This window comes from Xyrauchen texanus, chromosome 14, assembly GCF_025860055.1.
Source record: "Xyrauchen texanus isolate HMW12.3.18 chromosome 14, RBS_HiC_50CHRs, whole genome shotgun sequence".
NCBI lineage: Eukaryota > Metazoa > Chordata > Actinopteri > Cypriniformes > Catostomidae > Xyrauchen > Xyrauchen texanus.
The window spans coordinates 29,444,965-29,463,393 of NC_068289.1; the positions used below are offsets into that span (position 1 = coordinate 29,444,965).

General features: G+C 40.8%; 1 protein-coding gene across 2 annotated transcripts in view; it reads right to left on the reverse strand.

The window, feature by feature from the left end:
* Positions 1 to 1,809: 1,809 nt before the first annotated feature.
* ankrd44 (ankyrin repeat domain 44) overlaps positions 1,810 to 18,429 on the reverse strand; it is a 55,344-nt gene continuing 38,724 nt past the window's right edge. Inside the window, exons 20-28 of one of the 2 annotated variants that reach the window (XM_052142637.1) lie at positions 12,555 to 12,672; positions 12,209 to 12,428; positions 11,078 to 11,165; positions 10,896 to 10,979; positions 10,110 to 10,255; positions 9,896 to 9,978; positions 5,724 to 5,803; positions 5,549 to 5,640; positions 1,810 to 5,193 (exon numbers count right to left, since the gene is read on the reverse strand). In XM_052142637.1, the coding sequence (XP_051998597.1) occupies positions 4,949 to 5,193; positions 5,549 to 5,640; positions 5,724 to 5,803; positions 9,896 to 9,978; positions 10,110 to 10,255; positions 10,896 to 10,979; positions 11,078 to 11,165; positions 12,209 to 12,428; positions 12,555 to 12,672 (1,156 nt within the window). In that variant the 3' untranslated portion in view covers positions 1,810 to 4,948. The remainder of the gene's footprint in view (positions 5,194 to 5,548; positions 5,641 to 5,723; positions 5,804 to 9,895; positions 9,979 to 10,109; positions 10,256 to 10,895; positions 10,980 to 11,077; positions 11,166 to 12,208; positions 12,429 to 12,554; positions 12,673 to 18,429) is intronic. The other variant, XM_052142638.1, reaches the window with a different exon arrangement.

Below are 18,429 nucleotides of genomic sequence, written 5' to 3' on the forward strand. Positions count from 1 at the left end.
TTGTTTATTAGCGTTATACCATTCGACCAAGCTGGCCCAGACACACTTGGAAAGTATCACTGTTTACGTGGAGTAGCAGCAGTACACAAGTCTTGGTGTTAGATCTGCATTGTTTGGGGGGGTTTACATTTTGCATAGTGAATGTGCAGCTTCCCTGCTTTTTTGGGGATTGTATGTATGTCTATACCCATATTAACAAAGATAAATCACAATTATTATGTGCTGTAAATATACTTTGCTACCAAACACGAACATATTTATGCATTTAAACACAACACATGCTATTAAACTGTGAAAATAGTCCAGCTGAACCACATTATGAATGCAGTTTCATAGATTTGGGGATTTAGTAACTAAGGGGGCAACTTTTTTGCTTCAATAAATAACACTATCCTTTAAAAAATATATTTTCTACTCATTTGCATATACACTCTATGGACAAAAGTATTGGGCCACACCTCTTAATCATTGAATTCAGGTGTTTCATTCAGTCCCATTACTACAGGTGTATAAAATCAAGCACCTAGCCATGCAGTCTCCCTTTACAAACATTTGTGAAAAAATGGGTCGTTCGAAAGAGCTCACTGAACTAGAGTGTGGTACTGTAATAGGATGCCACCGTTGCAACAAGTCAGTTCGTGAAATTTCTTCCTTCCTAGATATTCCACAATCAACTGTAAGTGGTATTATTGCAAAGTGGAAGCATTTACGAACCACAGCAACTCAGCCACGAAGTGGCAGACCACATAAAGTTACAGATCAGAGTTTCCGAGTGCTGAGGCGCATAGTGTGTGACGCTATGATGACTCAATAACTGCAGAGTAACAAACCTCCTCTGGCATTAACATCTGCACAAAAACTGTGCACCGGGAGCTTCATGGCATGGGTTTCCATGGTCGAGCAGCTGTATGCAAGCCTTACATTACCAAGCTCCATGCCAAGCGTCAGATGGAGTGGTGTAAAGCACGCCGCCACTGGACTCTGGAGCAGTGGAAATGTGTTCTGTGGAGTGATGAATCACATTTCTCTATCAGGCAGTCTGATGGACGAATCTGGGTTTGGTGAATGCCAGGAGAACGTTTTCTGCCTGACTGCATTGTGCCAACTGTAAAATTTGATGGAGGAGGGATAATGCTATGAGGTTGTTTTTCTGGTCTAGGCCCCTTAGTTCCACTGAAGGGAAATGATAATGCCTCAGCTTACCAAGACATTTTGGAAAATTCTATGCTTCCAACTTTGTGGAAACACTTTGGGGTAGGCCCTTTTCTATTCCAGCATGAATGTGCCCCAGTGCACAAAGCAAGGTTCATAAAGGCATGGTTGGATGAGTTTGGTGTGGAACACCTTTGGGATGACAAATGCTCTTCAGGAAGAACGGGCAAAAATTCCAACAGACACACTCCAAAATCTAGTAGAAACCCTTCCCAGAAGAGTGGAAGCTGTTATAGATGCAAAGGGGGGACCAATTCTATATTAATGCCTATGGATTTAGAATGGGATGTCATAAAATCTCCTGTAGGTGTAATGTGTAAGTGTCCCAATACTTTTGTCCATATAGTGTAACTCTGCCTCACGTTTTGTTTACATTGATTTTGTAGTCAGTTCTTGCACTTTGGTGTACACGATAAACAACTACTATGGTAAACTGGTGAAAAATAAATGGCATTTATTTGCCATAATAGCATGAAATGTCCCCACACATTTTAAACAATCATGCATTCACTCATTGCAAACTTTCTAAATTTGAATTCTCTAAAATTAATTGGTATTAAACAACCCATTTCTCTTTCACCTAAATTTATTTACATTATTTTATTAATTTCAAAGCTATAACACAGACTCCACACAAAACTCGGTTAAAACACTTTATATAATAGTCATACAATTTATATAAAAGAAACTTGAGCTAACAAAGTACCTTCAACATCAGATTGCAGGAGGAACACATGATCTACAAGATTGTCATATTTCAAAGCTTTTTTCTGATATAATACTGTTTTATTTTGATTCCATTCCTCTGCATCTTCTAACTCATGATTCATTTTATGAATTTATGAAAAGAAAATCGACCATGTGCTTTCTTAATAAGACAGTTGTGTGCACCTTCTGCTCTGGTGATGATAATGTCCACAAGCTGATGTACAAAGACTATTTTTCTATCCTAAAGCACACACACATAGGCACATACATCAGGACTTAGTAAAAATGTTGGCTTATAGTTGTCAGGTGAGCTGAACGACCCAAACATCTCTTCAAATTTTCAGACTTTTTCATTACACACAAATACAGACAAATATAAACCAGCATAATCTAACAAAATCTGAAAATGCAGAACAAGGCACTGGACACACTGCAGAAACTGGCACATTGTGGGCAAAGGTAAACAGACAAACAGTGGTCGACCTTCTCTTCATTTGTCTTTTCTTTTTGACTCCCAATATTGGAAAGATCTTAAAATAACAATACATTTGAAGTCAGAAGTTTACATACACTTAGGTCGAAGTCATTAAAAAAAAATTTTTAACCACTCCAAAGATTTAATATTAGCAAACTATAGTTTTGGCAAGTCATTTAGGACATAAACTTTGTGCATGACACAAGTAATTTTAACAGATTGCTTCATTCAATGGACTATATTGCAATTCCAGTGGATCAGAAGTTTACATACGCTAAGTTAACTGTGCCTTTAAGCAGCTTGGAAAATTCCAGAAAATGATGTCAAGCCTTTAGACAATTAGTTTCTGATAATAGGAGGTGTACTGAATTGGAGGTGTACCGGTGTATTTTAAGGTCTATCTTCAAAATGCGTGCCTCTTTGCTTGACATCATGGTAAAATCAAAAGCAATAAGCCAAGACCCCAGAATAAGACCTCTACAAGTCTGGTTCATTGTTGGGAGTAATATCCAAATGACTGAAAGTACAATGTTCAGCTGTACAAACAATAGTATGCAATTAGAAACACCATGGGACCACACAGCTATCATGCCGCTCAGGGAGGAGATGCATTCTGTCTCCTAGAGATTAACATAGTTTGGTGCAAAAAGTGCAAATCAATCCGAAAGGCTGTTCAGCAAGCTCCAAATCCACAATAAAAAAGCCAGACTACAGTATTCAGTGCATATGGGGACAAAGATCTTACTTTTTGGTGAAATGTACTCATGTCTAATGAAACAAAAATTGAAATATTTGACCATAATGACAATTTTTATGTTTGGAGGAAAAAGGGTGAGGCTTACAAGCTGACGAACACCATCCCAACAGAGAAGCATAGGGGTGGCAGCATCATTTTGTGGGGGTGCTTTGCTGCAACTGGTGCACTTCACAAAATAGAAGGCATCTTGTGGAAGGAAAATGATGTAGATATACTGAAGCAACATCACAAGACATCAGCCAGGAATTTAAAGCTTGGTCGCAAATGGGTCTTCCAAATGGACAATGACCACATGCATACCTCCAAAGTTGTGGCAAAATGGCTTAAGGACAACAAAGTCAATGTATTTGAGTGGCCAGCACAAAGCCCTGACCTTAATCTGATTTTTCTTTCTGAATTTCTGGGCAGAACTGAAAACCTGATTCAGTTACACCAGTTTTTTCTGGAGGAATGGGCCAAAATTCCAGCAACTTCTTGTGAGAAGCTTGTGGAAGGCTACACAAAACTTTTGACCCAAGTTAAACAATTAAAAGGCAATGCTACCAAATACTAACAAAGTGTATGTACACTTATAACCCACTGGGAATGTGATGAAAGAAATAAAAACTATTGTTCTGACATTTCAAATTCTTAAAATAAAGTAGTGATCCAAACTGACCTAAGACATGGAATGATTTCAACGATTAAATGTCAGGACTTGTGATTCTAAGTTTAAATGTATTTGGCTAAGTTGTATGTAATCTTGACATCAGATTAAAGACAATGGAAGCACTCATTCCAACATTTACAAGCTTTTTTAGAAAACTGTTCAAATTGATTTAAATTCAACTAGTGCAAATTATTAAAAGTAATTTTGTTTTGTTTTTTGAAGAAGACAGGATAGGTTAGTCATGGTCCTGGGTTTGAACATTAAACACCCATTTACTCCTACACATAAGAGCATACAAATGTAGTACCATTGTTATCTAAATAATAAATATCCATACAGGCTTGGGAACATCTTGGTTCACATAACAGGTCATCTCTTCTCACTGGAATCTGGAAAAATGGACCTGAATAGAAGTATCATTTTAACACTGTTGCTATTTCTGAGAAGGAAAAGAATGACAGTGTCACTCACCAAAAAAGTCAGACAGAGGTTAAGACCATCTAGGCCTATAAATCTATTCATCTATCTGAAATAAAAATGCTCTTTCTTTACAATATAAAGCTCAAGAGTCTTCTATTCACAACGTGCCAAATACAATATGTGTAAAGTACAACTGGTGTACAATCTGGACATTTGTAACATGCATTGGATTTTCATCATATTACACTGGGTTTCATGTGCTCTTGTCACAAATAAATATTTGGAATACACATTCTAATCAAGGGTTGTGACAAGTCACCAATTCCTCATTGGTCCAAATATGTAATTGGTCACATTATAACTACAGAGTTTAAATGAGTGAGTCCTCTCTTTGTGTTTCCAAAAGCCTACAGATTATGTCACCGCACATCACACTTTGGATACTTCAACTGTGATTATGAGGTCAACATTTGGCAATCTCAAACACTAAAGTACAAAAGACGTCTTGTCTAATCATCTCTCTTGCATCAAAGTAATTCAGATGGCTTTAGTCGAAATCTCCTGTGCAAACAAGTTTGGCAGTATGAAAGCGTACCAGGTGGGCTATGTCACATGTCATGATCACTTGTTTACAGAGAGCGAGCTCCATAAAAATTTGTACAACTTCTGAGGATTCATGGAAATATGTGCTTTAAATACTATTATGGAACTCTAGAAAGAGCCTGGGTCAAAATGTCTCAGAGTCAGAGTCATTTTCAGTTGTCGTACTCTCGCTGGAGGGGCCGGAGGGGTCTCTCGGATTGTTAGGGCCCTGGGGACTCTTGGCCTGGCGGGGCAGAGATTTCAGCAGGGCACCTGGGGAAGGACTTCCAGAGCTGCAAGGGGAGCAGAAAGGCATCATGGTAGCCAGAATGAGAGCCAGGCAGTCAGCCACTTCCCTGCTTGGAGCGCAAGCCAGAGCAGGGGTGAAACCTGCGGGGAAAGACAGCCAAGAGCAAGAGATACAGGGAAGTAGAAAGAGGTAAAGGGGAGGGACGAAGCAGTGGAACAAGGGGGCAGTGGTGGGAAGGTGGTTGGATGAAAGCAGCATTCCATTAGTGCCATTAGGCAGGCAAACACATGGTAGGGTGCAAAATGGACACGCATGACACTGCCAAAGCTTTGAAAAACAGCCACTGCTTTGACAAAAGCCTCTATGCCACACCAATAACAAAAATGAAAAAAAAAAGAGTAAACAGACACAGGCATAGAGAGATGCACAAAGACACAAAATAATACAAGCTACATTAACCAAATCAATTAAGATTTTAGTTTCAGGAACACGCACCATTTTCATCTAGTACTTGAACACTGGCTCCACGAGAGAGCAGCTCTTGCACTGTCTGCTTCATCCCGCAGCGTGCAGCCAAATGAAGAGGTCTGAGAAGGTGAATGAGAAACAAACAGGTGAGCAACACCTGCTTCCCAAAACAAGGTAGTATAATATGGAAAAGGGAGCTCACGTTTGCAGTGCAACATTTGTGGTGACGAGAGCAGAGTCTGGAAGTTTTCCCAGAATGAGCAATGCACATTCCTCCATTCCCTGGAAACAGAACAAAGAGATCTATGAAAGACCTCAGGCAAATGTTTACATTCAAAAATAATGTTTGCAATATACAGTAGGTCTTCCAGTGTAATAAAATGTAATTTGAGTTATTTTATAATTTTTTTCCCTAATTCTATATATAATAATAATAAGAAGAAGAATAATAAGTCGTTATTTATATATATATATATAAACCTCTCCTACTTTACAATGCATCTACAATACTTTACAATGTGTGACAGGGCGGAGGGCAGGGCTGGGTCGTGATTCCGCACACCCGGCCCCTAATCGGGCTAATCAAGCCTCAGAGAGGGATAAAGGCAGACTGGAAGCTGCAGTGTGAGGGAGAGTGTGTTTGTCTTTTTATTTCAGTTTTATTTGAAACTTATTTATATTGTCAAGCCGGTTCTCACCTCCTCCTTTCCTCAAACCCCTTTACACAATGTATTATGTAAATATAAATTTAGCAGAATCGAACCGGTAACCTTTTATGTGCTTTAGCCCACTACGCCACCACCAGACTTTTAATATTCTCTTCCTACTCCACAAGTTCTCATGCTATGTAATTTTTGATGAATGAGGCATACTGTATGATCTGACCCCTAAGAACCGCCTTAAGTGCCCACAGAGGATACTGAGGACCAGTTGATCTCCGTATAAACATTTAATTCAGCCTTTAACATTTGTTGGAAATCAGGATTTTGCTAAAGAGATACATTAAAGCGTCAACTATAAGATTTATTTTTCTCTGTATGTGGCAACATCTCTAAACTTACCAGGGAGTTATCTGAGAATAAAATGTTTCCAATTGAGCAATCAACAACAGATGAAATGAGAGACTTGGATATAAAAATAAATCTATTCTAGAATAAATCTTTTAAAACATTTTATAGTCCCTAACAGATGGGTTCAAAAGTCTCTAAATATATGTAAGAACAAACTTTTTACACATCCTTTGAAGCATCAATTTTGCTCTAGGAGGCTTGCACAATTTTGCTTCACTATGATCAAGTACTGAGTCTATAAAAATGTTAAAGTCTCCTCCCAATATTATGGAACCATGCAACATCCCGTATATATTAGCCAAAATCAACCTTTGCCCCTGATTTTCTGCTAAAACAATAATGACTCTTCCTAATTTATCTTTAATCCATTTGAGTCATTTGAATTGTAGATGTTTTAGTGCTGGCTCAAGTAAGAACAGAGGAGTTCACCCCATATCTTCCCCAATTTTTCAGCTTCCTGCAGGGAAAGATGCATTTCTTGAAGAAACACAATATCATATTTCTTGCGTTTAAGAAAATAAATGACATCCCTACTTTTTATGGGGTGCCCCAACCCATTCACATTCCATGTGGTGAGAGACAATCAACTAATATTAACCTTTAACATTTTGACATAAAATAAAAAATATATTGTGTGTCAAAAATACAATTTTAAAGACCACATTCCCCATCAGTGCAACAATCAAACCCCAAACTCCCACCCAAACCAAACAAACATAAAAAATAAAAACGTGCGTGGACAACCGCCGTCCATCCCTCCAAACTCAAAGAGTCCATGTACACCTGCGAGAGTCTCCGTGACAACTTTGCCATCGAATTGCTCAAGTCCGGTGATTCTATAAAGATTTTGTGAAACAGAATTACACAACTAAAGATAATCTATAAAACAAACTCCAGCCAATAGGTAGAATAAACACAAAATAACATGTAGATTCATACACAAAACTGTCTCGAGGGTGCGATCCTTCAAAAAACACACTCCAGCCTGTAGTGGAACAAGCACAAAAAATTATACAAAAAATAAATACATAAATAAATAATATAATAAAATAAAGCTGCTCGGTTTCCTCAGACATTCAAACAGGTGTTCAGTGTGCCGACTGTTTCATAAGTGCAGCAAATGACATAATCATTCCAATGTCCTTAAAAAAAAAAATCCAGGAAACACACTCCATCCAATAGGAGGCATAAGCACAAAGAACGAGCAGATTCATCCATAACTGTCCCAAAGGAGTGTTCTTCCACAAAACAAACTGCAGCCACTAGGCAGAACCATCAAAAAAAGAAACACAAATGGCACCCAGCTTCCTCGGATAGCCAAAGGCATGTTCAGGCACCTGTAAAACATACCATGACTTCCTCAGTCCATTGTTTTTATGAAAGACAATGCTTGTTGTGGGCATCTAAATATTTTACAGCCATCCTTGGTATCTATTCTCAATTTGGCCAGGAACTTCAGTGTAAAAGCTTCCCTTCATCGATGCAAAAGGTTTCTTGAAAGAGTGTTATTCATACTCAGCCGCTAGGCGGAACCAACACAAAAAGAAACAAAAATGGCACCCAGCTTCCTCAGAAAGATAATAGTAAGTATAGTGAGTTAATCCACTCTGGGGTTACATGAGAAACACCAAATGGCTTACTCACCCATTTTGTCTATGAAAAACAATGCTTGTTGTGGGCATGTAAATATTTTGCGGTCATCCTTAGTATCTATTCTCAATTTGGCTGGAAACATCAGTGCAAAAACGATCTTCAGTTGATGTAAGAGTTTCTTGCATTCCTTGAATAGATCACATTTATCTTTTGTCGAATTCGCAAAATCTGGGAAGAAGGAAATGCTGTGGTACTTCCAAGAAAGCTTTCCTTTGCACCTTGCCTCACGCAACACAACATCTTTATAGGATGGTCTTAGAAATGTTGCCAGAATTGTTCAGGCCTGTCTCCCTCAGCCGATCTCTGAGCCGGGACTCTGTGAGCTCACTCGATTTCCAGCTTCTGGCCTGTTATGTCAAGCAGACTCGGGAAGAACTCATCAAGGAATTTCACCATATCCCTGCCTTATTCATGCTCAGGAATTCCAAAAATTCAGATGTTATTCCAGCAGCTCCTATTCTCAAATTCTTCCAGTTTTTCAAAAACACACTCCAAATCAACTTTGGTCACCAGCGGTTTAGCAGATAATTCCTTCCGATAACTCCAGATAATCGATCCCGACGTCCGACAATCTTATAACCAACTTTGTTTCCATCACCGTAATCAATCGACATATTACAGTGAGATCCTGCAAGTCAGCAACAACTTTCGTCAACATCACAAACATGTTGGACAGTTGACGCTGGATTTCTCCCGCCGCACCGTCCAAACGAATCCCTGGTCCGCAGGCCCACCAGAGGTTTCAGCTTGAGCATGTGAGTATCTTTTAATATCTCCAGAGCCCAAGGATTTTTGACTTCTTTGCCATGTTGACTTCAAAGAACAGATATCTAGCAGGGTGTTTCGAATCTCACCGGATTATAACATAAAAAGAATTAAAAACTAGCAAAGTGCGCAGAGCTCGTCATTCACACGTCCGCTCCTCGCATGTCATCACATGACTCCTGTATCCTTTTAATTATTAATTATTTTAATCATTGAAAATTATAATAATCATCATTTTTGCAATGTGGTGTTTTTAATTGCAGTGCAATTATATATGGTGGTGCATAATGGTGCATCTGTCATTTTAAACTGAGGGAGTATAAGATTTGAATGTTATGGCCCTGGTACTTTGGGTCTGAGATGGAAAAATAGGATTTCTCGAATGTTCAACAACACTACAGAGACCCACGGTCATGGCATGATATTTTTTTAGGACAAATGTACAATCACTAGATGGAAATGGGGCTTATACTTACTCAAAAGTGTTCTACGGGCAGATGGAAATAGAGTATATCTATTAAGTCGAAATGTATAATACAGGGGGCCTGGGTAGCTCAGCGAGTATAGTCACGATTAGTGGTTCTCGCTCTCAATGGGGTGCGTGGTAAGTTTTGCGTGGATCACGGAGAGTAGCATGAGCCTCCACATGCTGGGAGTCTCCGCGGTGTCATGCACAACAAGCCACGTGATAAGCTACATGGATTGACAGTCTCAGAAGCTGAGACTTGTTCTCCTCCACCCGGATTGAGGTGAGTAACCGCACCACCACCAGAACCTACTAAGCAGTGGGAATTGGGCATTCCAAATTGGGAGAAAAGGGGATAAATAAATGAATACAAAGTTAAAATACAGACAGCCAGCAAAATTGCAAAAGGAAGATACCTACATTACTGCAGGCAAGATGGAGTGCCGTATTGCCCTTTTGGTCTGTCAGACTGAGGTTAACATTCGTAGCAGTAAGCAGAGCCTCTGTTAAAAGACACAATACACTTTGCATAATGGATACAGTTAAACTCTTTATTTCATTCACATTTTCATAACCAATTTATACAAATAAACAGGGGCATGGTGCAAAAGAATAAATAATGGTAAATGCATACCTACAACCTCGACTCTTCCTCTCTCTGCTGCCATAATCAAAGCGTTGCGTCCAGATTGGTCAACGTCATCCACAGATGCATTATGGGCCAGGAGCAGTTGAACACAGTCTATGTGACCAGCAAATGCAGCAGCATGGAGAGGTGTTCTGATAAACAATGACAGCTGTTCTTTAATAGGTGATTAAAGCAATGCTAAATGCTAAATGCTAAAGAGAAAACGAACAAGCTTATTTTAATTAGTATTGGCCCCCAAAAGTGTTGGGACCCCTTAAGCCACATTTAAAAGTTTATGAAATTCATTGCATTATATAACAAAATATCAAGCAGAAAAAGTGGCATCTGCTAACAAATGATGCTAGATCTTTTCTCAGAACTAAACAGTTCTGATCCATTTTTGCAGTTAGTTTTAAATACATTATCCTAAGGCCATTTTAGTGGATGTACACCATGTCAGTTCCTTTGAAGTGCACACAGGTGCTGCATTACAGTAACCAGGTGTGGTTCATCAATTTTGCTAAGATATGTTCCATTAGCATTTTACACCAGAAAGTGTCCACATTCTTCTCGCTTAATTTTAAATCGTATATATATTGTTTTATCATTTAAAACATTACAAACTTCTATTTTTATGGTCTCATTATTTAAAACAAATGCCACTTGGTTTGATATTTGTTATCTAATGCAAGTGTGGCTTTATGTCCAAATACATTTTGGGGTCAGTTTAGGAATAACTCTACTACATTTACTGTATTATATGACTGTTATCAGTATGAATATGGAACTAACCTGCCCTTGGAATCTTTGCATGTTACAATCTTTGATCCCATGGCTTCTAATAATAGGGTGGCACAAGCCTCATGATCATTGACCCTACAGGACAGAAGATTCAGTCACTTAGACAGTTTGAAACAGAAAAAACTAAATAAAATGATAATGAGATGATATAAAGAGTCAAAAAGCAGACATACACAGCACAATGTAGGGGGGTGAAGGGGTTTCCATCAAACTGCCGGAAGGTGCTTTGTTCAAGTATAACCTCCACACAGCCATCATGACCTGTAATACACACATACACACTTGGTGCTAGTCCATTGTACTCCATAAAAGCTCCATTCTGTTACTAAATAAAATTGACACATTATAAAGAACCAATGAATAAAATCATGAAGAACAACCATCATCTTTAATGGTTAAGTGCATCATTTCTGTGCCTCTAGCGTCACCAAACAAGATTGTAAAAATAATGTTTCTCAAACACTCTCCAATCTGCCATTGTTTGCCAACAAAAATAGTAAAACCCCAAACAAAAACCATTGGTTGAGCCAATGTTGCTGTGATGGGCTGGTGGGCATAGGCAAAAAAACCAAAGCAATGTTTTGAAAGCACCACAGAATCACAGTGTTTACACTTTTTAGGCAAATCAGCATACCAATTGCTTACTTGTAGTTTCTACACATTAAAGGAATAGGTCACCAAAAATTATAATTTTCTCATCTTTTACACAACCTTGTACCATAACTTGTTTGACTTTCTTTATTACATGGAACACAAATTAAGATATTTGAAAGGAGATACAATGTCTGTTTGTCCATACAATACAAGTGAATGGTGACTTTTAAGCTTCTAAAAACACATAGGCAGTTTAAAAGTAATCCATAACACTCCAGTGGTTTAATCCATGTCTTCTGAAGCAGTTTGGGTGAGAACAGACCAAAATATATCTCCTTTTTCACTATAACTAAATAAGAAGATGTGACGAACAAGATGTGCTTTAACTGCTGACTTTCAGCTTTAATTTGTCTGAAAAAAAGTGGGAGGCACATATACAAACTGTTGTAATTCCTACACCGTTCACCTGATTTGGATGTACATACCCTCAAATTAAAGCTGAAAGTCTGCAGTTAAAGCACATCTTGTTCGTTTAATTTCAAATCCATTGTGGTGGTGTATAGAGCCAAAAAGATTAGAATTGTGTTGATGTCCCAATATTTATGAACCTGACTATAGATGTTAAGATATTAACATAAGAGAAAGCATTTTAACATGGACAAAATGATACTTTAGCTTTAACTCAAAATGGAGACTGTGTTATGACTGACCAAAGTAACAGGCCCAATGTAGTGGTGTGTATCCATGGTTGTCTCGAAATGGGGGTACTGGGGGTTCAGAGCAGGCAATATTGAGCAGTTCGCTTAGCCAAGACGCGTGACCCTTCGCTGCAGCCAGGTGGATCGCAGTGCGACCCCTGGAGTCCCCCAGCACCACTGATGCCTCCAGCTCCAACACCGACTGAACACACTCCTCCTGCCCACACAATAGCTGAGAGAGAGAAACAGAGTAACATTAAGCTATTACCATTGCTAAATAAAATTTCAACACATAACTTGACCGTCCAGCACGTTTGAAGGAAATTTGCTTGCAATGCTACAAGATCAATTAACTCACCCCCAAGTGTAGAGCAGTAAGACCATAATGGTCAGCCAAGTCAACACTGGCCTCACGCTCTAACAAAAGAGACACAGCATCCACATGACCCCCCATTACTGCCAGCATCAGAGGGGTCCTGCAAACACAAAATTCACACATCAATAATGAAAGGATAGTCATTTATATAAATTAGGGGACTGATTATTTTTTTTATTAGTTGTATTTTGTGTGTTCAAGTTCAAGTCTGTGATTCTATTTGAGATCCTCATTGTTAATTTTAAAGTAAATAAATCATAAAATTCTGATTTATACTTCTATTTACTGTGCAATGTGGTTAGCTACTTTTTAGTAGTAACTGTACCAGAGGCAGATCGATCGATTTTACCAATTAAACAACACAAAAATCGAAACTGATTGTTGCTGATGAGAATTTTTTAGGACTCAACCAGTGAAAGTGCAGAAACCTTATTGTTCTTCTAAGGATTAATATTAGGGCCCAAGCACTGAAAGTGCAGAGGCCCTATTGTTCTTCTAAGGATTCTTCTTTGTATTCTTCTTTTCAAGGTTTTCGGTACTTTAGGGGAAATTAACATGCGCAAAAACTCTTGAAAGTTTGCACACACATCAGAGTCGTCAACCATTAGGTCCGGGTAAAGTTGCAGGGGGTAGCCTGTAGCGCCACCTAGAAGATGGGCAAGTTCAGGGGCTCTGTAGCATATGTCATTTGAACTACCATCACCAAACTTTGTGCATATATAGATCTCATCAAGCCGGACAACTTTCGCACTGAATGTCATAAGCTCTGCCCAACTGGAAGTCGGACATTCTTGATTGTTTGAAATTGAATTTGAAATACTCCTCCTTGGGATTTCATGTTATAGGTACCAAATGTGGGCGACACCATGCCAAGACATTAATGATGCTAACTTGCGGACGGATTTTTGATATATCGAACGGTGTTGTCATGGCGACGCGATAAATTAATGTAACAAAATGGGAAAAAGGAAGTGTCTCATATCTTCTGCGTGCATCGTGTGATTTACATCAAAATTGAGCCAAATGTTTGGCCTTGTGAGCTGATCATATTGGTGTGGCTATTGTGGGTCACGTTCATAGCAACACCAACCGGCGGAAGAAAGTGTGGCACATTTAACAGACTTTGAAATATTCCTCTTATGTTTACTTGAACTGCTTAAAAATTTTTTTGAATAATGTCAAAACAGTGCCGATTTCTATTTCTGAAGGGATTCTTGATATCTTAAATAGTGTTGCCATGGCAATGCATTAAATGTCATTATTCATTTTTATGTATATTCACATGTTTTTGAGGTACTTGGTATGCTTGAATTTTCATGATATTTTGTACACACATCAGAGTTGTCGGCCATTAGGCCTGGGCAAATGTTAACACATGGGCATGGCTGGGGAGCTCTGTAGTGCCACCTTTTGACAAAAGTAGTGGGGTCAGTTTCTTCTACGGTCACCAAACTTGCTACATGTATTGTTTTCATCAAGCCGGACAACTTCTAAAATTACAGTCATTAGCTCCACCCAACAGGAAGTCAGCCATTTTGGATTTAATGTGCTTTTTTGAAAACTGTAGTCCCTGAACTTTTGAATACTCCTCCAAGGGGATTCATGTGACTGTCACCAAATTTTGGCAAACTTATGCCAAGACATTGAAGATGCTAAATTACTAACTGATTTTTTATATATCGAACAGTGTTGCCATGGTGAGGAAATAAATAAAGGGCCTGAAATGACTTACTTCTGCAGAACACAAACACATATTAATATAAGGATATATCAGCTTTGTTGGTCCATACAATGCAAGCAAATGGTGGCCAAAACTTTGAAGCTCTAAAAAACACAAAGGCAGCATAAAAGTAATCCAAACCAAAGACTCCAGTTGTTAAATCCATATCTTCAGAAGTCCTTTTTTACCATAGATTCTCCTTCCCACCCAGTAGGTGGCAATATGCAAGAAAAATGTGAATTGCCAGAAACAAAAGAAGAAAGTGAAAGTGGACATTTATAGTAAAAAAGTTTAGTATATCTACTTTGTGCATGACATGAGTCATTTTTCCAACAAATGTTTACAGACAAATTGTTTAACTTTTAATTGACTATATCACAATTCCAGTGGGTCAGAAGTTTACATTCACTACGTTAACTCATAAAATTAAGTCAAGCCTTTAGCCAATTGGCCAATTAGCTTCTGATAGGTTAATTGGAGTCAATTTGAGGTACACCCAAGGATGTATTTTAAGGCCTACCTTTAAACTCGGTGCCTCTTTGCTTCACATCATGGGAAAATCAAATGAAATCAGCCAAGATCTCAGAAAAAAATGTGTGGAACTCCACAAGTCTGGTTCATCCTTGGGAGCAATTTCCAAACATTTGAAGGTACCTCATTCATCTATACAAAAAACAGTATGCAAGTATAAACACCATGGGACAACACAGTCATCTTACCACTCAGGAAGACGCATTCTGTCTCCTAGAGATGAATGTAGTTTGGTGCAAAAAGTGCAAATCAATCCCAGAACAACATCAAAGGACCTTGTGAAGATGCTGGAGAAAACAGGTAGACGTGTATCTATATCCACAGTAAAACGAGTCCTATATGGACAAAACCTGAAAGGCTGCTCAGCAAGGAAGAAGCCAATGCTCAAAAACTGACTACCACCGCTGGAGTTGCGAGTTCGAATCCAGGGCGTGCTGAGTTACTCCAGCCTGGTCTATATAAAGCCTATAAAGACTCATTTACACCAGTTCTGCCTGGAGGAATTTGACCCAAGTTAAAAAATTGAAAGGCAATGCAACCAAATACAAACAAAGTATATGTACAGACCCGAAACACCCAATGATTCCAGGAACATCACTGAAGATGTGTCCAGTAGCATCAGTAGATGTATTTGCACAGCCTTTAACCTGAGCTAATCAGTGACAACCAGGAAAGACTGGTTGACAACCACGAAAAGTGTGGTGACTACCGGAGAGTCGATGACAGCTCGGAGAGACGGCAACCGGGGCAGAACGGGCTGGCAACCCAATCTGTGTCTTCTGTGAGGGGGACTCCCACAACAAGCTACGATGAACCTAATGGAAAAATACCCCCAGGGGTGCCCGAGAGGGGGGGAGGATGAGCACCCCAACTGGACGGACACAACGGCATTAGAACAAGGCAACGGAGAAACGACTACGAGACAGCAGTGTACATGTGGCAAAATCTGTAAGAACAAGCGAGGCCTAAAGATCCACCAAGGGAGGATGAAGTGTCTGGTGGGGACAGAACCAACACAACGCACAGGTGTTCAACCTGGTGAGACGCAGGAGGAGCCAGGCCCGGAGTCACCCCACAGTGCCCGGAACCTCCAAGTGTTGCAAATGACTCCATCTAGCATCAAGTCTGAGAGGAGGCGGATCAAGTGGCCAGCAGCTAACATGACCTCACTGTGGAACCAGTTTGACATTGATGTCGACCAGATTCTGGAGACCACCATCAGGGGAGACGTCAACAGGAAACTGCAAGCCATGACAATGATTATCATCAGCATTGCATATGAACGGTTCGGAGAAGAGGTGAATGAAGGAGGCTCCAAAGGATCTCACTCAAATAACCAACGTGAGGAGAGAATCCATAACATCAGACAGGAGATGAAGATCCTGAAGCGGCAGTACAGGCAGGCAGGAAAGGAGGAGCGAATTGGCTTGGCACAGCTGATGAGCATCCTACGAAAAAAGATCAGGATCCTCCGTCGGGCAGAGTGGAACCGAAGGCACCGCCGCGAAAGAGCCCGAAAGCGAGCTGCATTCATTGCCAACCCCTTTAAGTTCACTAAGGAGCTGCTAGGGCAGAAGCGTAGCGGCCAGCTGATCTGCTCTCAGGAGGAGATTGATCATCACCTGAAGTAAACATACAGCGACCCAACAAGAGAGCAAGAGTTGGGGGAGTGCAGCACTCTGATAGATCCTCCTGGGCCAAGTGTGCAGTTCAACATGTCAGAGTTGCAGCTAAAGGAGGTTCGAGAGGTTGTCGAGAAAGCGTGAGCAAGCTCTGCTCCAGGACCAAGTGGTACTTCATACAAAGTGTACAAGAACTGTCCTAAACTCCTGCTGCGCCTGTGGAAAATCCTGCGTGTCATCTGGAGGAGGGGCAGGATTCCTGAACAGTGGAGAGTTGCCGAAGGGGTCTGGATTCCGAAGGAGGAGAACTCCAAGAAGATAGACCAGTTCCGCATCATCTCCCTGTTGTGTATTGAAGCTAAGATCTTCTTCAGTGCTGTCTCTAACCGGCTGAGCACCTTCCTCTCAAAGAACAGGTTTATTGATACATCAGTTCAGAAGGGTGGAATAGCAGGAATGTCTGGATGTTTGGAACACACAGGAGTGGAATCACAGCTCATCAGAGAGGCCAGAGAGAACAAGGGCAATCTGTCAGTGCTGTGGCTCGATATGGCAAATGCTTATGGCTCAATACCACACAAGTTGGTGCAGCTCACTCTGACAAAATATCACGTCCCCAGCAGAGTCAGAGACCTCATCACTGACTATTACAACAATTTCAGGATGAGAACCTCTTCAGGAGCAGTGACATCAGGCTGGCACAAGGTCAAGATCGGAATCATCACGGGTTGTACCATCTCCGTTATTCTGTTCTCCCTGGCCATGAATATGCTCACAAAGTCTGCTGAACCAGAGGGCAGAGGGCCAAAGACGAAGTCAGCTCAACGTCAGCCACCGATCAGAGCATTTATGGACGACCTCACGGTCACCACAGAATCAGTTCCAGGCTGCCGGTGGATTATAAAGGGTCTCGAAAAGCTAATGGAGTGGGCACGGATGCATTTTAAACCAGCCAAGTCAAGATCGATGGTGCTGAGAAGAGGAAAGGTGGATGAGAAATCCCGGTTTAGTGTCGCAGGTGTAATAATCCCGACCATCACTGAGAAGCCTGTCAAGAGCTTAGGCAAGGTGTTTGACAGCACCCTGAGGGACTTTGCATCAATCCAGTCAACCTGCATTGAGCTGGACATGTGGCTGAAGTCAGTGGACCGGTCTGGATTGCCAGGGAAGTTTAAAGCTTGGCTATACCAGCATGGCATTCTTCCCAGGATCCTGTGGCCACTACTGCCTACTGAAGTGCCAATCTCGACTGTGGAAACCCTAGAGAGGAAGGTCAGCAGCCACCTCAGAAGATGGCTGGGGCTTCCAAAAAGTCTAAGTAGCATCGCGACTTTACGGGCACCGCAACAAACTGCAACTGCCGCTCAAGTCCTTGGAGGAGGAGTTCAAGGTAACAAGAGCTAGGGAAGTGTTGACATACAGAGACTCAAGTGATCCAAAGGTGGCAACGGCTGGGGTTGAAGTGAGGACTGGTCGGAAGTGGAAGGCTGAGGAGGCTGTTCGACAAGCAGAGGCAAGATTACACCACAAAAGACTGGTGGGGGTGGTTACAAGAGGCAGGGCTGGACTGGGTTCCTTTTCAACTCCCCACATTGACACCACCAAAGGGAAGGAAAGGCGCTGCCTTGTCCAGGAGGAGGTGAGAGCAGTGGTCGAGGAGGAGAGAACCTGCAGGACAGTAGGAATGAGGCAACAGGGCTCTGGACATGATGGGAGAACGCGATCGAGAGGAAGGTGACATGGGCGGAGCTGTGGAAGGCAGAGCCACATCGGATCAAGTTTCTTATCCAGGCAGTATACGATGTGCTTCCCAGCCCATCAAACCTTCACATATGGGGCAAAGTGGAGTCTCCAGCATGCCCACTGTGCTCCAAGCGTGGAACCCTAGAGCACATTCTGAGTTGCTGCTCAAAGGCACTGGGAGAGGGAAGGTACAGGTGGAGGCATGACCAGGTACTGAAGGCCATTGCTGAAGCCATTGCTA